The following is a 22978-nucleotide window of genomic DNA, read 5'->3' on the forward strand; positions in this document are numbered from 1 at the left end:
AGTAATTGGCAGTAGAGAACTGGAAGGAAAGGCAGCCAAAGGAGGAATTGGCTTTGGGGGTGACCAGAACGAGTCTCCTTCCTGAGCGTTATGACGGCTGCGTGCTCCCATGGTGTTTATACTTGCGTACTATTGTTTGTACAAATGAACGTGGTACCTTCAGGCGTTTGAAAATTGCTCCCAAGGTCTTGGCTGATTTATTTTGATTTTCCCATGATGTCAAGCAAAGAGGCACTGCGTTTGAAGGTAGGCCTTGAAATACATCCACAGGTACACCCCCAATTGACACAAATTATGTTAATTAGCCTATCAGAAGCTTCTAAAGCCATGACATCATTTTCTGGAATTTTCCAAACTGTTTAAAGGCACAGTCAACGCTGTGTATGTAAACTTCTGATCCTCTGGAGTTGTGATACAGTGAATTATAAGGGAAATAATCTGTCTGTAAACAATTGTTGGAAAATGACTTGTGTCATGCACAAAGTAGATGTCTTAATTGACATGCCAAAACTATAGTTTGTTAATAAGAAATTTATGGAGTGGTTGAAAAATGAGGTTTAATGACTCCAACCTAAGTGTATGTAAACTTCACACTTCAACTGTAAATGCTTAATACCAAGAGTGTAACGTAACACATTTTAGAATATATGATATAAATGCTCAATACCGAGAGTGTAATGTAACACATGTTAAAGTTATCATTGGAAACTGACTGTAATAAACCAGTTTGTCCCTATCAGCACAATCATTACCCCCTTTACTCTCTCTATAATATCCCAGCAAAACACTAGAGATATGGCAGATAGTCGGACTCTGCAGCCAAGTAATCAAGTCATCTAATTCTACTACCCATAGATTATCATTGTGTTCTGGTCCAGGTAATTGAGAGCAGTATGTGTTGAAATCTTCCCCATGTGTTTTTTGGCATGACTTCAAGAATTTTTGAAGAATTTATGTTCCTGCTATCTTGTTTACCATCAGATAATATTACTTCTCTCATCACATAAAAAGTATGCAGGTGATTATGGAGGAGCTGTTAGCTCATAAAAAATGGAAATAAATCTGTACAGACATGAGGGGTGTGTGGGAGGGGGAACCAGGACAATTCAGTTGAACTCACTCAGTTTAGCTCAACACTTGATTATCTATTATTATTATTGTTGATTTTTTATCAAGAGAAGCCAAAATGGCTTCCCTTGCATTCAATGCTACGGTTGGCAACAATGTCATACAACAGACAGCATCAGACAGATGGCGACACATACTGAGTCAGAGGGATGCTGTTTCGCTCGCTCAGATACATTTGTGGCGAAATGGTACCTCTTGTGAACTAAAAGAAAATGGTTAAACAAAGAGAGATGAAAGATAAATTATTAGCTTTTTTACCCCTTGGTAATTATTTTGTTATTCTCTGGGTAGAAAAATCTAGCTAGCTAGCTCAGCCATTCATTGGCTAGGCATTCAGAAGCTGGGCAGAAGGCATTTGCCATTCAACTGTATTAGAGCAGAACTTTGGAGTGTTGTGGAAGCAACCAGTCACATTTTGACTTGCAATGGGTGGGACCATTTGAAAAAGAAAGTGACGTGTCATGGCTTTCTACTGAATGCGCAAGAGAAAATAATCAGTGGCGCAAGCAGTAGTTTTCCCACGCTAAAGCTAGTAATGCTAGCTAGCTTTTGTTGTTGTAGTGTGACAGTGGCGACAGTGGCTGCTGCAGCTGTTATGAACTTCAAGGTGGATGTTGTTGGTCATTTTTTTGTAATGTCTACTGTTTTGCTGATGATCTGGTGCTTCTATCCCCAACCAAGGAGGGCCTGTAGCAGCACCTAGATCTTCTGCACAGATTCTGTCAGACCTGGGCCCTGACAGTAAATCTCAGTCAGACAAAAATAAATACAAATACAAATTCCATCTACACAGCATTGCCCAAGAGCACACAAAACACTATTTGAGTCAGAACCCATTGCCCTAAATATTCAGAGAATCTCTCCCGTCACTAAAAAAGTCACCCCACAAACAAGCTGAGTATCTGGATGTGTGTACAAAACACTGCAGGAGATATTTAGGGGTCATTTTAGTGTCCTTTGCTGACAACCCCAGCAAAGGACTTCAGTCGTATTGGTCTGAACAGGTTGCAGAGGGAGGATCCAGAGCTGTTGCGGGCCTGCCATGAGAGTGGTGTTCAGTACAGGGACCTTGATCTGCCCAGAAAACTCACTTTGTGAGTGGACCCAGGGGAGGTGTGCTGCAGGTATGGAGAGAAGAACCATGCTTTCACGGTGGCCAGCTACTTTAGTGAAGAGAATGTGACTAAGAAGGTGACCAGTGCTGTGGAGAGGGTGACGACGTCTGACTACCACTCTAGTTCATCCTCAGATGAGGATAGTAGTCTCAGCGAAACCTGTCTTCCCCCTACCTTCCCCCAAATTTGCCACACATAGCAGATAATCTACCCAGCTGCTTCTTTGTGGAGTCCTCCAGTGCCCAAGCAGGAGAAGATGGGGCCTGGTAAAGGACATAACGGCCTTCCATGTCCTCCTCACTATGGCTTCAGACACCAAGGCAGAACGACCCAGCCCTTCAGACACAACGGCTGGGCTCTGCCTGGCCAGAGAGGGGGGCATGGATACTGGGGTGGCACTCCAGGCCAGGCTTACTGTTAGGGGCGGCAGGGTAGTGGTTAGAGCATTGGAATAGTAACCGAAAGGTTGCACGTTCAAATCCCGGAGCTGATAAGGTCGTTCTGCCACTGAACAGGCAGTTAACCCACTGTTCCTGGGCTGTCATTGAAAATAGTAATTTGTTCTTAACTGACTTGCCTAGTTAAATAAAGGTTAAGAAAAAATGTTTAAATAAAAAGGGACCACTGTAGCAAGTGTTGACCTTAGTATTAACTTGTTCCAGGTGCACAGGTTTCCTGAGCTGTTGATGGTAACCACTAGAGCAAGCAATAGTTCATGGGCGGTAGTTGCCTAGCTGTTAAGAGCGTTGGGCCAGTAACCGAAAGGTTTTAGCTGACTAGTTGAAAAATCTATCAATGTGCAAGGCACTTAACCCTAATGGCTCTGGATACGAGCGTCTGCTAAATGACTCAAATGTAAATACAAGTAATGCATAGTATAAATAAAAATGACACTTAGGCCCTAATGCACACAGCAAAAACAGAAACATTAAGTAAGACCCCAAAGGCTGTGTTTACACAGGCAGCCCAATTTGGATGTTTTTTCCACTAATTGGTATTTTGACCAATCACATCAGATCTTTTTCAGAGCTGATCAGATAGGTCAAAAGACCAATTAGTGGGGAAAAAAAGGTAATACTGCATCATTGAATGGCTCCATGCATTTATCCAAACAGGTCTGGACAGGGTTGATCTTTACGCATGGATGTTTACATATGTTGTTTTTATGTAATTGTAATATTGTATTGTAAATAACCTTTAGTATAAGTCTAAACAATACCAAAGTTTTGAAAAATTAACATGCTGAAAGAACGATCGTGGTTTAGTTTCCTCCAAATCTTTGATCAGCAATAATTCACTAACGGAACCTCTAATATGATAACCGATAGCAAGACACGTGGTCAAATTAGGGAAATGCATGGATAAAAATGACAATCGATAAAAAAAGTGCAAAGGATCACGCATGTTAAGCAAATACTATGTCTTAACAAGTGTCTAGAAGTAGCCTAAAGAGTCCTTCTTACTGCACATAATTATTGGACAGTGGCCTCGCTCATGCTTACAGAAGCTATGCGCCTTTACGTATCAGTTTGGACATCTTCTGCACTTTATTGATAGCTGGGAAATGCTTGAAGATTCACAAAATACATTATGATAAAATGTCATAATAAATGTGAAAAAGATTGCATTATAATACCACTGTATTGTCATATCTGATACACCAACTGAAATAGACTATTCACCATCCGCCCACTGTTCATTCTGGCTAGATCTAAAGGTACAGGGGGAACATTAGGCCAGTGGAGGCTCCTTAGGGGAGAAAGAGAAGGACCCTCCTCCTCAGTGAATTTCAGAAAATGTTTAATAGTGAAGCATTTAAAATGTTATCCTTTTTATATAAAACTATACTAAATATATTCACATCACCAAATAATTGTTTATAACACACTGTTTTGCAATGAAGGTCTACAGTAGCCTCAACAGCACTCTGTAGGGTAGCACCATGGTGTAGCCGGAGGATAGCTAGTTTCCGTCCTCCTCTGGTTACATCGACTTCAATACAAAACCTAGGAGTCTCGTGGTTCTCACCCCATTCCATAGACTTACACAGTAATTATGACAACTTCCGGAGGACATCCTCCAACCTACCAGAGCTCTTACAGCATGAACTGACATGTTGTCCCCCCAATCAAAGGATCAGAGAATGACTCTAGTAATGAAAGCATGAGCTACAGCTAGCTAGCACTGCAGTGCCTAAAATGTGTTGAGTAGTTGACTTAAAGAGAAAGACAATAGTTGAACAGTTTTGAACAAATTAATTTCTTCAAAAATGAGAGGCAAAGAGAGAAAGAAAGAGATAGCTACATGTTGTATTTAAAAAATGTTTTTACTTCCACTTAGTTAGCGAATGCTTCACAGTGGGAACCACACATGAGATAATCTGTTCACGTTCTCTGAGTTTCACAAAGACATGGCGGTTGGAACCAAAAATCAAAAAATTGGACTCTTCAGACCAAAGGACAGATTTCCACTGGTCTAATGTCCATTTCTCATGTTTATTGGCCCAAGCAAGTCTCTTATTATTATTAGTGTCCTTTAGTAGTGGTTTCTTTGCAGCAATTCGACCACGCAGTCTCTTGTGAACAGTTGATTTTGAGATGTGTCTGTTACTTTAACTCTGTGAAGCATTTATTTGGGCTGCAATCTGAGGTGCAGTTAATTGCCGATTTCTGATGCTGGTAACTCTAATGAACTTATCTTCTGCAGCAGAGGTAACTCTGGGTCTTCATTTCCTGTGGCGGTCCTCATGAGAGCCAGTTCCATTATAGCGCTTGATGGTTTTTGCGACTGCACTTTCCGCATTGACTAACATTCATGTCTTAAAGTAATGATGGAACTGTTGTTTCTCTTTGCTTATTTGAGCTGTTCTTGCCAGTCATATGGACTTGGTATTTTACCAAATAGGGCTATCTACTGCATACCACGCCTACTTTGTCACAACACAACTGATTGGCTCAAATGCATTAAGAACTAAACAAATTGCACAAATTACATTTTAACAGGGCACACCTGATAATTGAAAGCTGGTTGAGAGAATGCCAAGAGCGTGCAAACCTGTCATCAAGATAAAGGGTGGCTACTTTGAAGAATCTCAAATATAAAACATATTTTGATTTGTTTAACACTTTTTTTGTTACTACATGATTCCATATGTGTTACTTCATGTAGAAAATAGTAAAAGTAAAGAAAAACATTTGAATGAGTAGGTGTCAAACTTTTGACTGATATTGTATATATTTTTTGTATCTGTATTTGTCTGAAGAAATGTGTAGAGCACAACCACATTTTAGGCTATTTTGTCTTGTATTTTGTTTATCATTACATATGAGTGTGTTAGCTCTGGTCTATACCTGATAGTTTGCGGGTTGTTTATCATTCCTAAGAAATAATACAGTTGTATCTGTACCAAATCTGAAGCTCAGCCTCAACTGTGTTAATGTACTGTATAATTTTTTAAAATAATTAAGCAATAAAGCATGGGGGGGTGTGGCCAATATACCACAGCTAATGGCTGTTCTTATGCATAATGCAGAGTGCCTGGATACAGCCCTTAACCGTGGTATACAGTGCATTCGGAAAGTATTCAGAACCCATGACTTTTTCCACATTTTGTTACGTTACAGCCTTATTTTAAAACGGATTGTAAATAATTCTCATGAATCTACTCACAATACCCCATAGTGACAAAGCAAAAACATTTTGCAAATGTATTACTTTTAAAAAATGTACAACTTATTTACATAATTATTCAGACCCTTTGATATGAGACTCGAAATTGAGCTCATGTGCATGCTGTTTCCATCGATCGTCCTTGAGATGTTTCTACATCTTAATTGGAGTCCACCTACAGTGGAGCATGGTGGTAGCAGTATTATGCTGTGGGGATGTTTTTCAGGGGCAGGAACTAAGAGAATAGTTAGGATCGAGGGAAAGATGAACAGAGCAAAGTACAGAGATTCTTGATGGAAAACTTGCTCCATAGCACTCAGGATCTCAGACTGGGGTGAAGGTTCACCTTCAACAGGACAACGACCTTAAGCACACAGCATAGACAGCGCAGGAGTGGCTTCGGGACAAGTCTCTGAATGTCCTTGAGTGGCCCCATCTAGAGCCCGGACTTGAAACCGATCAAACATCTCTGGAGAGACCTGAAAATAGCTGTGCAGCGACGCTCCCTATCCCACCTGCCAGAGCTTGAGAGGACCCAAGAAGACTCAAGACAGTAATCGCTGCCAAAGGTGCTTCAACAAAGTACTGAGTAAAGGGTCTGAATACTTATGTAAATGTTTTTTTTTTTGTAATAAATTTGCACAAAAAAAAGTTTTTGCTTTTTCATTATGGGGTAGTGTTTGTAGACTGAGGTTTGGGGAAACATTTTAATCCATTTTAGAAAAAGGCAGCAACATAACAAAATGTGGAAAAAGTCAATGGGTCTGAATACTTTCCCACTGTATGTATACAGGTCATATACCACAAACCCGAGGTGCCTTATTGCTATTATAAACTGGTTACCAATGTAATTTGAGGTGTTAAAAAAAGACCATGGCTTTTAGCCAATCAGCATTCAGGGCTCAAACCACCCAGTTTATAATTAACTTTATAAACTGGGTTGTTCTAGCCCTGAATGCTGATTGGCTGATAGCTGTGGTATATCAGACCGTATACAACAGGTATTTTTACTGCTCCAATTACGTCGGTAACCAGTTTATAATAGCAATAAGGCACCTCGGGGGTCTGTTGGATATGGCTAATATACTACGGCTAAGAGCTGAATATAGGCACGCCGCGTTGCATCGTGATAAACAGCCCTTAGCCGTGGCATATTGGCAATTTACCACACCTCCCTGCCTTATTGCTTAATTATATGAAATACTACCATTGTTTGAATCCTCGAACACATACAGAAACACTTTTTTAAACCCAAGTCAATTTTATTGTTCTGCTTTTGAAATTGTACATAACCAATACGACTTCTCATGCAGATTGTTCGAACAGGCCATGTCTCCTGACAATGGATGTGCTATGTATAGCAATCACAGTGAGTTTCACAGAGTAGGACTACTTTTCAAATTGGCTCCATTTGGTCATTCTATATCTCAGATTGTTTTGTAACCCTCTGCCCTGGGAGTGCTTATGTGAATGTGGGTGAATTTCACAGTCCTTACCATTGATTCAGTGAAGATCAGTGACTAAGGGAAAATACTTAAGTACATATTAAATCAGAACAATCAAATGTTTCCAGCCACAAAGGAAAAAGATAAGGAGCATTGTGAATGACATTTTAAAGGTTGATAGGGATATTGCATAAGGGTATTACCTGCAGCCAGAAACCACAATAACTCTTTATTCCTGAAATGCCTATACTCATCTGACACAATTCTACCAGTGAACTGACCACCAGGGTGACCTATATATTTTTTAATAGCCCACTATCTTTTAAAAACTTACAATCAACAAAATAAAACCTAGACAATCAGGCTCCCATTGATTATGTTATGTTAGAGCATAAGAACACAATTAGCCATGTCAAAATGCTTAGAATTGCAGGAAATTATCGTAACTGCAAAATGTTGTTTCAGCTCCATCCCAAAATGTATAGAATTGCAAGATATTACCTTTAAACCTTCCTGCCAAAATAATGTTTCACTCATTCTTTGGCCAGTGTATGTTTTTACACCGCTCAATGGTGGGTCGCGCCTCAAAACACCTGGGTCTCAAAGAAACACAAAAAAAAGGTGTTGGAACCCCTGATCTAACTTACATGGGTTGCCACTTGCCAGCATAAGAACCAGTCTTCACCATGAGCGGAGCGGGCACACTACATGAAGGAACTCTTCAACAGCTTTACCATACATTTGTTTTATTAATAAGACGACCACAACCAATTTACCACTAAACTTTGTTGAATGTGTGTGGTCTCTGGTAGTGAAATGTGCAGCACCCTCAGATTCTTAACCGCCACTGACAAACCCCATTACGCTGCAACAGCATCTTCCACCGCGTGAATCACCACTCTTTACAACAAAAATGAATATTTTAAAATGTCAGCTGTGTGTAATAAATCATTTAGTGGGTGCTTATTTTCCTATGAAGGGACCTCACATCACAACAGTGAATAAGCTGATGTTTGACTACTCTATTGTCAATAAACCAAGTAAGACTACAGTAATCGCAAATTGGTGATCTAAAACAAGCTAGTAGGAGCAGAGGAGGTGGAACTAGTCAGAAACGACAGGATACCGGCTGTACAGAAACAAGTACTAGGTGCTCACGTATACCAAGTGTAAAACAAATCACCTTCTCAAAACCACAAAAACTAGGAACCAGAATATACATTTGCAGATACTTCATCCAACACCCATATATTTTATTTTCTAAATGAGTGTTTCCAAGAAATACAGATATTCCTGACATTGCCAGTTCTCTACTTTTTACTTAACATTTCATGTAGAAACTATCTGAAGTGACAAAATACAACAAACGGCATGTTCCCAGGTGAGGATTAAAGTGCAGATGGGGGGGGGTCATAGAAAGTAAGGTTAGGTCAAAGGTCACTCTCCAGAGCGGCAGCAGGCCCTGAAGCCACACTGCAGGTTCTGGCAGCCGCTGGCCGTATCAGCATGGGGACCTGCAGAGGGAGGCCACAGTCAGAACAGTCAATCACTCACTCATAGTACTGCTGTGCCCATTCGTTTTACCTTGCCGGTGCACCAGCTGGGCAGAGTTTGCACTTCAGGGACAATGGAATGGTCTCAAATTCCAGTGGCCTGGTCAAGTTAAAACCAATGCACCTATTAACAGAAAATGTAACTCCTCCCAAGTAGGGCTACTGCCCACTCTCCCGACTGGTTTAGAAACGATCTCAAAAGGTACTGTTTACACAATGGAGTTAAACATTAAGTTATGACACTCAACAGTAAATGTATTTCGTCGACTAGCTAGCTAAAGAAGGCCCACTTACCTTGCACCTCACAAGATCAGCAGGACTGTTACATAAGGAACTTACACTGGGAAATGTGCTGGACAGCCAGGTGAGGTTAGGTATGATTGTTATAACAGAGGGTTATCGAATCACATTCATTATTATTCTTGCTGGATAAGCCCCATAGAGAGATTCTTTAATACTGTGACCAAATTCACATAGAAATTAGTTATATACACTACCGTTCTAAAGTTTGGGGTCACTTAGAAATGTCCGTTTTGGAAAGAAAAATCACATTTTTTGTCCACTAAAATCCAATTGTATTTCTGATCAGTGTAGACATGGTTAATGTTTTAATGGCACGGTGTGTTAGCTGATCTAAGTATCATTTTAAAAAGGATAATTGATCATTAGAAAAGGGTTTTGTAATTATATTAGCACAGCTGAAAACTGAAGTAGCAATAAAACTGGCCTTCTTTAGACTAGTTGAGTATAAGCATTTATGGGTTTGATAACAGGCTCAAAATGGCCAGAAACCTAATAACTTTCTTCTGAAACTTGTCAGTCTATTCTTGTTCTGAGAAATGAATGCTATTCCATGTGAGATATTGCCAAGAAACTGTAGATCTCGTACAACTCTGTGCTACTCCCTTCACAGAACAGCGCAAACTGGCTTTAACCAGAATAGAAAGAGTAGGAGGGCCCGGTGCACAACTGAGCAAGAGGACGAGTACATTAGTGTGTCTAGTTTGAGATGTCCTCAACTGGCAGCTTCATTAAATAGTACCCGCAAAACACTAGTCTCAACATCAACAGTGAAGAGGCAACTCCAGGATGCTGGCCTTCTAGGCAGAGTTTCACTGTCCAGTGTATTATTTTGCCCATCTTAATCTTTTTTTTACTTGTCCAGTCTGAGATATGGCTTTTTATCAACTCCGCCTAGAAGGCCAGCCTCCCGGAGTCACCCCGGATTTTTGCCCATTCTTCAAGGAAAAACTGCTCCAGCTCCTTCAAGTTGGATGGGTTCTGTTGGTGTACAGCAATCTTTAAGTCATATCACAGATTCTCAATTGGAATGAGGTCTGGGCTTTGACTAGGCCCACCACTCAATTTTTGCTTTAGCAGTATGATTAGGGTCATTGTCCTGCTGGATTGTGAACCTCCGTCCCAGTCTCAAATCTCTGAAAGACAAACAGGTTTCCCTCAAGAGTTTCCCTGTATTTAGCTGCATCCATCATTCCTTCAATTCTGACCAGTTTCCCAGTCCCTGCCGATGAAAAACATACCCACAGCATAGCATGATACTGCCACCACCATGGTGTTCTCTGGGTAATGAGGGGTGTTGGGTTTGCGCCAGACAGAGTTTCCCACAAGCCTTTTGGCGAACACCAAACATGTTCGCTTATTTTTTTCTTTAAGCAATGGCTTTTTTCTGGCCACTCTTTCGTAAAGCCCAGCTCTGTGGAATGTATGGCTTAAAATGGTCCTATGGACAGATACTCCAAACTCCACTGTGGAACTTTGCAGCTCCTTCAGGGTTATCTTCGATTAATGCCCTCCTTGCCTGGTCTGTGAGTTTTGGTGGGCAGCCCTCTCTTGGCAAGTTTGTTGTAGTGCCATATCCATTTTTTAATAATGGATTTAAATGGTGCTCCGTGGGATGTTCAAAGTTTGATGTTTCTTTTAATCTAACCCTGATCTGTACTTCTCCACAACTTTGTCCCTGACCTGTTTGGAGAGCTCCTTTGTCTTCATAGTTCTGCTTACTTGGTGGTGCCCCCTGCTTAGTGGTGTTGCAGACTCTGGGCCTTTCAGAACAGGTGTATACATACTGGTACACCAGCTTCAAAACAGCTGAAAATACAATATCTTCTGTTATTGAAAATATATTTCACAGTGGTTTAGATGGTAAAATGATTCTCTACACTATACATTGTTTGTTTTGTCACAAACTGAAATTAGACAAACTATTAGAATCTGAGCAACCAGGAAATGGCAGAGTGATTTCTGCATATTGCACCTTTAATACAATCCACAGCCAAAATTAAATGACCTGACATTACATGGTACAAAGAGGCGCAGGATAACAGATGCAGCAAGCCAACTGCATCACCATCATGTAGCATCATCTGGCATCAAACCATCTAACGGCTTGTTTCCCAAACAGTGGGTCGTAGCAGGGGTCCAGGTGGGTTGTGGAATTACATTTTTTGCGCATAGCATTTTTATAGATTTGTTTAAATACAATTTCTTTCGGAAAAACATTTTCAGCGTAATTTCCAATAATCTTTCAGAACTTACAATCAATTTCTTAAAATGTTGGATCGTTGTCCCTATACCGGGACAGTTGTTGCTAATGTGGATAGAATGACATAACAGCAAACTTTCCAGGAGATAGACATGTCTTATATGGGCAGAAAGCTTAAATTCCTGTTAATCTAACTGAACTGTCTAATATTCAGTAATCTTGCTCTGATTTGTCATCCTGAGGTGTTAAATTCTCCTACATTCATTTCACATTTCGACAAACTTCAAAGTGTTTCCTTTCAAATGGTATCAGGAATATGCATATCCTTGCTTCAGGTCCTGAGCTACAGTCAGTAAGATGTCATTTTAGACAGATATTGAAGAAAAGAAGAAAAAAAAAAGGGTTACTCTACATAATCGTCAATAAGAAGACCACAGTGGAAGTACGTTGTTAAACGTTGTTGTGTCATTCCCAATCATTTTAAATGCATTGTGTCCACATGTGGTTGTTTTGTTTTTGTATTGTAAAATTAATTCAATTAAAAAAATGTATCAACTTGTGCATCACTCATATCCTTGTATTAATATGTTGCCTGATAAGAGGGTGTTCACCCACAGTTTTCCCTAACGTTGTGCATTTTGTGTGTGTGCGTTACCGTTGATGTTGTCGCAGTAGTAGAAGTGTTCATCATTGAGGGCAGGACAGGCTGACACCAGCTCCTGTAGCCCAACCTCAGTGATGAGGAGACATCCCGACAGGTTCAGATGCTCCAGGAAAGGAAGACCTCCACGCTGAGACAGCGCCCTGAAACACATACACACACTTAGAGTATATAATACACAATCATTTGTACCTACTCACAGTCAATATCAATAACACAAAAAAATATTTACACAATTTATCCACAGGTATAATACATGCATGTTTGTCGTTTCTTTGAAGAACAGCATCCCAAGCAGTTTTACCTCAAACCCAGGTCTGTAACCCGATAGCATCCAGAGAGGCTGAGGAATCTCAGCGAGCGTCGAGCGTCTGACTGATCAGTTCTGTTGTAAAGCTCCAGGCACCGCTGGCCCCCAGAGGAGCATTTAGTCCAAAACTCTGCCCCTGCACTGCCCCTGGTGGTGTAAGACAAACACTGCAGCCCCCCACAAGCCCTCAGGGCCATCTCACCAGTGCAGCAGGTTGAATGGCCACAGCAGGCCTCCCCAAGCCCATACTGCTGCTGCCAGTAGGAGGTGCTATAGCTTGTCCTGAGGCCCCGCCTCCTACTCCTCCTGCAGCAACACGAACCTCCTGGCTTCGTCGCCACAAAGCCTCGCCCCTCAGGGGTAGACACTCCCCCGCGGCGGTTCCACTCTGCTGCATCCTCGATGTCGGCCAGCTCCGAAGGGTCCAGGACCCAGACCCTGGAGGGGCTGCTGCACCGTGTCCCCGTACGCTGCTTGAAGATCAGGGACTGCCTGCTGCCCCCCATCAAATGGAGGATCCGCTCGTCCAGCAGACTAATGGCAGGCGGGCTCTTCAGAAGCTTGGCTTGCCGGTCAGATCGTTTCTGAGAAATGGACAGCTTCTTCAGGGTGTGGTCAGTGATCTTCTCACAGCCGGATAGGTCCAGGTGCTCAAGAGATGGACATGCCCCCAGAGATGACCAACTGACAGAAAATAAGTGAAAAGAAATCAAAACAATCAGGGGAGAAGAGAGACAAGTTCAATAGTTAATCATACCCTGTGCTCTTCAGCATAATTGGTCTGGCTATGAATGGCATACCTGTCAAAGGCGGAGTCTGTGACATCAGTCTGAGTGAGGTCCAGGTGGGTGAGATTAGGACAGAGACTAAGGATCTGACGCACCTGTGGCAGCAGGACACACATACAGCTCCAGTTAAAGTTTGGACACACCTACTTATTCAAGAGTTTGTTTATTTTTTACTATTTTCTACATTTTAGAATAGTGAAGACATCAAAACTATGAAATGACATATGGAATCATGTAGTATACAAAAGCAGTTATACAAATCAAAACATATGTTATATTTGAGATTCTTCAAAGTAACCACCCTTTGCCTTGGCAGCTTTGCACACTCTTGCATTCTCTCAACCAGTTTCATGAGGTAGTCACCTGGAATGCTTTTACAACTGTCTTGAAGGAGTACCCACATATGCAAAGAACTTGTTGGCTGCTTTTCCTTCACTCTGCGGTCCAACTCATCCCAATTGGGTTGAGGTCAGAAGATTGTGGAGGCCAGGTCAAATGATAAATAAAGGTTCCATTTTTTATTTTTTTAACTAGGTAGGTCAGATAAGAATAAATGAATATTTACAATGACAGCTTACCGGGGAACAGTGGGTTAACTGCCTTGTTCAGGGGCAGAACGACAGATTTCTTACCTTGTCAGTTCAGGGATTCGATCCAGCAACCTTTTGGTTAATGGCCCAACGTTCTAACCACTAGGCTACCTGCCTCCCCACCATGAATCTGATGAAGCACTCAATCACTCCCCTTCTTGGTCAAATAGCCCTTATACAGCCTGGAAGTGTGTTTAAGGTAATTGTCCTGTTGAAAAACAAATGATGCTCCCACTAAACACAAACCAGACGGGATGGCATATCGCTGCAGAATACTGTGGTAGCCATGCTGGTTAAGTGTGCATTGAATTCTAAATAAATCACAGACAGTGTCAACAGCAAAGCAACCTCATACCACCTCCTCCATGCTTCATGGTGGGAACCACACATACGGAGATCATCCGTTCACCTACTCTGCATCTCACAAAGACAACGGTTGGAACCAAAAATCTCACATTTGGACTCATCAGACCAAAGGACAGATTTCCACCGGTCTAATGTCCATTGCTCGTGGTTCTTGGCCCAAGCAAGCCTCTTCTTATTATTGGTGTCCTTTAGTAGTGGTTTCTTTGTAGTAATTTGACACAGTTCTCTCTGAACAGTTGATGTTGAGATGTGTCTGTTACTTTAACTCTCAGAAACATTTATTTGGGCTGCAATCTGAGGTGCAGTGAATTGCTGATTTTTGAGTTGGTATCTGTAATGAATGTATTCTCTGCAGCAGAGGTAACTCTGAGTCTTCCTTTTCTGTGGTGGTCCTCATGAGAGCCAGTTTCATAATGCTTGATGGTTTTTGCTACTGCACTTGAAGGATTGACTGACCATGTCTTAAAGTAATGGACTGTCATTTCTCTTTGCTTATTTAAGCTGTTCTTGCCATTATATGAACCCGATCTTTTACCAAATAGGGCTATCTTCTGCATACCACGCCTACCTTGTCACAACAACTGATTTGGTCAAATGCATTATGAAAGAAATTCCACAAATTAACTTAAGGCAGACTTATTAATTGAAATGCATTCCAGGTGACTACCTCATGAAGCTGGTTGAGAGAATGCCAAGAATCAAGGCAAATTGCAAATATAAAACATTTGTATAACACTTTTTTGGTTACTACGTGATTCCATGTGTGTTATTTCATAGTTTTGATGTCTTCACTATTATTCTACAATGTAGAAAAGTCAAAAAATAAAGAAAAATCTGAATGAGTAGGTGTCAAAATGTTTGACTGGTACTGTATACATATACAGATCATTAACCTACACTCTGCCATGTAGAGGCTAGTCGGTCTGAAACATCCTTCATTCACACGCCAGCTTCTCTCATTACTTAGAGAATAGGAAGCTTTGTATTAGTAGCACTGCTTCATTGGTGTTTTAGGCATATGATCATGAATATTCATACCATCTTGCTGGAGACCGTAGAGCTGTAGGCCAGAACGATGGACCTGACAGAGGAACCCACAGCTGGCAGAAGGTTCTGGATCATTTCATTCAGTAGCTTCTTCTCCCTCTGAGCTGAGCTTATAGCCAATGAGTCTTCACAAGTCTCATCTAAACAAGGGAGAAAATGGGTACACCAGAGATGAGGTAATAGGACAAGACATCCAGAAAATCACCCTAACAGTTCATCCAAATCTGTAAACACTGTCACTTCAATCAAGCTATGCATTTTCCCTGGATCAATCCTTTAGATGTACTCCTGACAAACACATTAGACTGACTGACGGGTTGACACCGTTAGGAGTAGAGGTCGACCGATTATGATTTTTCAACGTCGATACAGATTATTGGACGACCAAAAAAAGCTGATACCGATTAATCACATTTAAAAAAATATATTTGTAATAATGACAATTAAAACAATACTGAATGAACACTTAGTTTAACTTATTATAATACATCAATAAAATCAATTTGGCCTCAAATAAATCATGAAACATGTTCAATTTGGTTTAAATAATGCAAAAACAAAGTGTTGGAGAAGAAAGTAAAAGTGCAATATGTGCCATGTAAACAAGCTAACTTTTAAGTTCCTTGCTCAGAACATGAGAACATATGAAAGCTGGTGGTTCCTTTAAACATGAGTCTTCAATATTCCCAGGTAAGAAGTTTTAGGTTGAAGTTATTATAGGACTATTTCTCTATACCATTTGTATTTCACATACCTTTGACTATTGGATGTTCTTATAGGCACTATAGTATTGCCAGTGTAATAGCTTCCGCCCCTCTCCTCGCCCCAACCTGGGCTCGAACCAGGAACACATCGACAACAGCCACCCTAGAAGCATCGTTACCCATCGCTCCACAAAAGCCAAGGCCCTTGCAGAGAAAGGGGAACAACTACTTCAAGGTCTCAGAGTGAGTGATGTCACCGATTGAAACGCTATGCCTACCATCGCTCAGTCAGACTGCTCTGTCAAATATCAAATCATAGACTTAATTATAACATAACACAGAAATACGAGCCTCAGGTCATTAATATGGTCCAGAAACTATCATTTCGAAAACAAAACATTAATTATTTCAGTGAAATATGGAACCGTTCCATATTTTATCTAACGGGTGGCATCCCTAAGTCTAAATATTGCTGTTACATTGTACAACCTTCAATGTTATGTCATAATTATGAACAATTCTGGCAAATTGTGGTCTTTGTTAGGAATAAATGGATTTCACACAATTCGCAACGAGACAGGTGGCCCAAACTGCTGCATATATCCTGACTGCTTGCACGGAAAGCAAGTGAAGCGACACAATTTCCATAGTTATAAGAAATTAATGTTAGCAAGCAATATTAACTAAATATGCAAGTTTAAAAGTATATACTTGTGTATCGATTTTAAAGGCATTGATGTTTATGGTTAGGTACACATTGGTGCAACGACAGTGCTTTTTTAGCAAATGCGCTTGTTAAATCATCACCCGTTTGGCAAAGTAGGCTGTGATACGATGAGAAACTAACAGGCACCACATCGATTATATGCAACGCAGGACACGCTAGCTAAACTAGTAATATCATCAACCATGTGTAGTTAACTACTGATTATGTTAAGATTGATCGGTTTTTTTTTATAAGATAAGTTTAATGCCAACTAGCAACTTACCTTGGCTTCTTGCTGCCCTCACGTAACAGCTAGTCAGCATGCCATGCAGGCTCCTCGAGGAGTGCAATGTAAGGCAGGTGGTTAGAGCATTGTAACAGGAAGGTTGCAAAAACGAATCCCCGAGCTGACAAGGTAAAAATCGTTCTGCCCCTGAACAAGGCAGTTAACCCACCGTTCCTAGGCCATCATTGAAAATAAGAATGTGTTCTTAACTGACGTGTCTAGTTAAATGAAGGTGTAAAAAAGTATTATATATAATGTCATTAATTATGTATTTTTTTAATTCTTATTTATTTGTGTTAAAATATGTATATATTATTTTTTTAAATATTTTTTAAATAAAATCGGCCACTCTGTGTCCAAAAATACCGATGTTATGAAATCGGCCCTAATTAATCGGCCATTACGATTATTCGGTCGACCTCTAGTTACGAGGCTGAAAGAGCTCACCAGACTCATCCACATCTGCATCCTCATCCCACTCCTGGTAGGCCTTGCCCTCATCCTGCGGACTCTTCACCCACTCCTCATCCGGTTCCTGATTCAGATCAGCTGGGGGGCCACGATAGTGATCCCCTGGGAAACAGACAGATGGCACTGTCTTATTTCTTATCAGTGTCTTATTTCTTTAAGGGGAAAAACAAGTGTCAAAATATTTTATTGCCAGCTTTTACAGTGTTACCTGCTTCACCATCAGTGAGGAAAAAATATAAAAGGTCAACACTGATATCTCCGTACCTCTGGCCCAGCGTACAGGGTAGAGGTGCCTCCACAGAGAGCCGGTCTTGGCCAGGTCGGACCAGGCTGAGGACACCTGGCCACAGTGACACAGGTCCTCAGGACCCAGGTAGCGGAACAGATGCAGCAGGATCTCTGTAGGTAGCTGGGAGATGTGGGTGGAGCACAGCTCTTTCTCTAGTTCTGAGGATTGATAACCATAGTCAGTGTAGTGTACAACACATGCTGACCTCAAGTGCTAATGAAAGGTTACTTAAGTAATGCTTCTCTACAGTTCGGGGTAAAAAGACCTAAGAATAATTGCTAGACCACAGCAACAGAAGTGTGATTCAGCCGTCTGTAGAAATGTTTTTGGTAAGCATTAAAGCCACACCTCGACAAACATTTGATTCTGGGAAATTTGCCCAACTAATTTCCCAATGTACTGACCACATCCTCCAATATAGCGAAGTTATGACTACGTTCAAGTTGAGAAGTGTGTTGCTGAAGGAGATATTAGGTAAAGGGATTGCATGGAGATAGATGTCATATGGAGGAGGCTGTGTATGCTGGGGAGAATACAGGTGAATCATAGCCGTCACCAAGATGTAGGTGTGCACTCTAGAGAAGGCAATAAAGGAGTCTGTGACTCACCGTCAGTCTTCTCGTGGTCAGCATACTTGAAGGCCTTGTGCAGCTCCTCTGCCTGGCTCCACAGACTGAGCCCCTTCAGCACTTCTGCTGCACAGTCCCATCGCTGCTGGCTACAGTGCTGTGCCATCACCTGCTTCTTGAGTTCTTTCAGCTCCTCATAGGTGAAGTACTGCATCAGCATGGGCTGGAACACCTGGAATAGACCCCATTACATAACACATAAAGCCATCAATTATTATGAGCTAGACAGTTTGGGCATGTCTGTTTGTAGGTTTCTGTTTTGTACGTTACTATCTGAACAACTAATACACCGCTTGTGCTCGCCGACCCAAAGGAGTCAAGACAGAGCTGGGCACATACTCTTGTTTCTCACAAATGCACACATTAATTCAGGTTACAGACCATGTAACTAGGCCTAGGACCACTAAAAGTGAGTGCAACAATATCCGTAGGCTAGTTATGCGTTTTGTGACAGTACCCATTCATGGACAGAACACCATATAACAAACATGTATTAATAATTGGTAACACTTTATTTGGATAGTCCATCTAGTAACCTTAACCTTTATCTTAAACTTAGCCCTTATTCTAACCCTAAACCTTAGCAAGCAGTTGCATATCAACAGATCATTTGTTGATAGTATGACCATATGTAGAGGATCAACAAATGGACTATCCAAATAAAGAGTGTGACCTAAATCATTTACACAGTGAGTCCTACATCCGAATACCTCAACTTAATTATTACAAATTCCATGATTTAATCATACCTCTTCCTCCTCCTTCATGTGGGGTAAGAAGTCCTGTGTGAATGCCTCCAGTCGCTCTTTCAGTTGCCGGGCATAGTTCAGCTGCTCATACTCACTCTGCAATTATATCGTAATCATGACATCATACACGACTGACTGTCATTCACTCCATTTAAATAAATGCCATCAATCCTCAGCTTCGGGCAGATCCAACCACACAATCGTAACAGTCAAACACTAAAGAGTGAACAGACCAATAAAATACCATCCGTAACTTTTTTCATCCAATATTCCATTGATGAATCTGCAGAGACTTAATCAAAAATGAGTATAATTGCATTTACAAACAATTAAACAAAGTCTTGTTTATCTGAGCTGAAATTAAAACATTTCCTGTCCTGGTTGAAGACCAAGTACAGATTACCAAATTCTGCTCTTACAAAGGAAATTCCACCGTTTAGTAAGAGCAGATTATGATTGGGACAGACTCAGAACAGATGTTAAAATGTACACCATTGCGCCATTCAGGACAGGCCATTTCTTGTTTGTACATGGCTACAACATTTGTCTCCAAAAGCTCCGGAAACAGGTCACAGGAACAATTCTGCCTGGAACCAAAATAGGCCAGCAGTCTCGCTCTCGCAAAACAGCTTGTGGGGTCTATAAACGGAGTGTCTCTGTAATGTTGACAGGCCCAGTAAAACGACTAACCAAAATCTAAAACTGGCATTTTGCAGGTCAGGAAAGTCCATATAGGTGTTTCTAACATAATGCCAAGAATTGAACAGATTCCCTTTTAAGGAATTGAGGTATAATTATTATTGTTCAATAATGTGTTGTGTTTAAAAACACCGGTTTCACTAAAAAGGGTAACAGGAAACCTAGCTGAGGAACGCTCAACTCCGTTGTCTTATATCGAGGAGATGAGTGGATAACTGTTCACAGGATTTGCCAGCAACATATTTGAGCCACCATCAGTCGATTCTTGTAAAAATGTAAATTCTGAAAACACTTACCTGTACCTATGTTTGTCCAGTACAACTGCAGTCCTTCCGCGGGGTGCTGAAATTCATACTTTTAATTCAACTTTAGCGACTACAACCACCTACTATTTCCTTGTTGCTCGTACTATGTAAGCTGAGATGCAATTGGGTCTGTGCTATCCAGAATCCTTGGGACGTCCCTACCCCATTTAAGTTTTAAATGGTTAAGGTTAGGGATTAAAGTTAGAGTTTAGGGTTGGGACATCCCAAGGATCCCGGATAGTAAGGACCAAATTGCATCTCAGCTTACGTTGTGCAAGCAACGAGGAAAAGGTCGGTGGTTGTATTCGCTAAACGGAAGGACTGTAGCTGTACAGTACAAACAAAGGTACAGGTAAGTGTTTTCAGAATTGACATTTTTATAAGACTCGACTGATGGTGACTCAATAATGTTGCTAGTAAATCCCTCAACCAGTTATCAAAATTACACTCTGCCTCGATATAAGAGAACAGTGTTGAGCGTTTCTCAGTTACAGGAAACCAAGACCTTCCTTATCTAACAAGGTGTTGTTGTTAAAATGACATGTCTGAAGGATGAATCACTACAGGGATAGGCTGTCATTTCAGTGCAGACATGACTCAGTGATACACAACACAAAGCCCAAGGAGCAAGAGGGATCATTTGTGAGTCTTGTCATAAATGTTGTGTTGGTGGCAGTACTTTTGTTGATATCATTAGTGGAGTCACCTTAACGCTTTTCAGTCCTTTCTCAAACAGGGACAACATCTCTGAGAGCTTGTTATCGGAGTGCACATTATACACAGTGCAGCTGCGCTGTTGCAACAGGCCGATGATATACTCGTTTTCAATCTGTTCGTGCATCTTGAACTCCTTGAAGGTGGCACACAGTGACTGAAGAAATGAGCGGAAGTCATTGTTGTTGGAGAAGTTGGTCTGTGACAGCTGTGGTATAAAGGAAATAAAGAACATGTCAAAGTTTCTCAGATAGTAATAGCAGACCTGCACACAACCATAGCAACAGAACTGTGGACATGCCTGTATGAGTGGAACTAAGCGTCATTATTAACGTAACCTTAGTTATGCTCCCTCTAATTCTTCCATTTCTCTCAGCGGACCTGAGCACTAGGACCATGTCTCCTGGCTGTCCCCAGTCCGCATGGTCATACTCTGATCCAGTTTCTGCTGTTCTGCCTGCGGCAATGGAACCCTAACATGTTCACTGGATGTGCGAACTTGTACCAGAATTGCTGCTCTCTCCCTCTCCAACGCATTTGCTGTCTCGACCTCGAAATGCTTGGCTATGAAAAGCCAACTGACATTTACTCATTTACTCCTGATTTGCTGACATGTTGCACCTTCTATAACCACTGATTATTATCTGACGTCTTAAAGAACGATCTGGATCTGTACACTTATAACCTCCACCCAGCACAGCCAGAAGAGGACTGGTCACCCCTTAGATCCTGGTTCCTCTAGTTTTCTTCCTAGGTTCCTGCCTTTCTAGGGAGTTTTTCCCAAGCCAGCGTGCTTCTACATTTGCATTGCTTGCTTGCCTACTCTTTGGGAGTTTAGGCTGAATTTCTGTATAAGCACTTTGTGAGATCTGATGGTGTAAAGGGCTTTATAAATACATTTGATGGATTAATGCCCGCAGAACCGTTCATTCCGCTGTTCATTGCATGGACGGACACAACGTAACTTGCGAGCTAAGTCATGCATGAATTGTATTGTGTTTTGCTCATGCCATGTTATGACGTTAGGTAACGGGAAAACAGTAAACTAGCTAGCCACACTAATGATTTAGCTAGCTAACTAAGATATCGTGTTGCATAACAACAGGTTTAGCAAACTTCAGACTCGTCTTCGGCAGCCACGTAACTAGCTAGAACTAAAGTATTTGTTACCTACTAAATAGTCAAGTTAGCTACACTAGTTATCCTGTCATTACCTAGCTAGGTCAGCTTGCTAAGAAACTGGTTGAGACCTTTCCCAACTAGCCAGCGACTGACATACTGTAGCTAACTACTATGCCAAAAACACACCCATTTCTCTGACCAGCTAACGTTGGCTAGCTAAACCACTGCGTTAGCAGCAGACGATAGCTAGCTTTTTGAGCAAATTCTCAATTCATATTCCTCCATACACACCTTCTCGCAGTAAAGTCCTACCAACTGTTTCATTCGCCAATGTGGACCAGTAAAAACATCCACCTCGTCGGGAAAAGGTGCCATCTTTACTCCATAAAAACTAGTCAGCACTGACGTTGCACGCTAGCTAACTGGTTATTTTAGCATTGGTGAAGTCAGAATGGGCATGCGCACTCCACTGTCATGTGACATATTCGGTGGAATTAGGAATTAGAATACTACACTGAACAAAAATCTAAACGCAACATGTAAAGGTGTTTGTTCCATGTTTCATGAACTGAAATAAAATATCCCAGAAATGTTCCATACGCACATAAATCTTATCTCAAATGTTGTGCACATTTGTCAGTGAGCATTTCTCCTTTGCCAAAATAATCCATCCACTTGACATGTGTAGTATTTCAAGAAATGTATTACACAGCATGATCATTGCACAGGTGCACAATGTGCTGTAGACAGGAAAAGGCCACTCTACAATGTGCAGTTTTCACACAACACAATGACACAGATGTCTCAAGTTTTGAGAGGGCATGCAATTGGCATGCTGACTGCAGGAATGTTAACCAGAGCTGTTGCAAGATAACAGAATGTTCATTTCTCTACCATAAGCCGCCTCCAACGTTGTTTTAGAGAATTTCACAGTACATCTAACAGGCCTCACAACCACAGACCATGTGTAACCACGCCAGACCAAGACTTCCACATCTGGCTTCTTCACCTGCGGGATAATCTGAGACAAGTCACCCTGGCAGCAGATGAAACTGAATTTGCACAACCAAAGAAGTTCTGTACCCACTGTCAGAAACCATCTAAGGAAAGCTCATCTGCATGCTCATCG

At 41.3% G+C, this 22978-nt stretch overlaps 1 protein-coding gene and 1 pseudogene across 1 annotated transcript; one reads left to right on the forward strand and one right to left on the reverse strand.

The window, feature by feature from the left end:
- Positions 1 to 1313: 1313 nt before the first annotated feature.
- LOC124038666 lies at positions 1314 to 2664 on the forward strand (annotated as a pseudogene).
- Positions 2665 to 7153: 4489 nt separating this feature from the next.
- Positions 7154 to 22295, reverse strand: LOC124037835 (F-box/LRR-repeat protein 5-like). The gene is made up of 11 exons (XM_046352949.1): positions 22141 to 22295; positions 20720 to 20935; positions 19010 to 19105; positions 18240 to 18432; positions 17607 to 17789; positions 17319 to 17444; positions 15167 to 15315; positions 13185 to 13267; positions 12379 to 13068; positions 12069 to 12217; positions 7154 to 8871 (listed from the first exon to the last, which is right to left on the reverse strand). The coding sequence occupies exons 1-11, from the start codon at positions 22222 to 22224 to the stop codon at positions 8795 to 8797; spliced, it is 2046 nt and encodes a 681-aa protein (XP_046208905.1). The 5' UTR covers positions 22225 to 22295; the 3' UTR covers positions 7154 to 8794.
- Between the last annotated feature and the right edge of the window lie 683 nt (positions 22296 to 22978).

The sequence above is a fragment of the Oncorhynchus gorbuscha genome, linkage group LG06 (genome assembly GCF_021184085.1).
Source record: "Oncorhynchus gorbuscha isolate QuinsamMale2020 ecotype Even-year linkage group LG06, OgorEven_v1.0, whole genome shotgun sequence".
Lineage (NCBI taxonomy): Eukaryota > Metazoa > Chordata > Actinopteri > Salmoniformes > Salmonidae > Oncorhynchus > Oncorhynchus gorbuscha.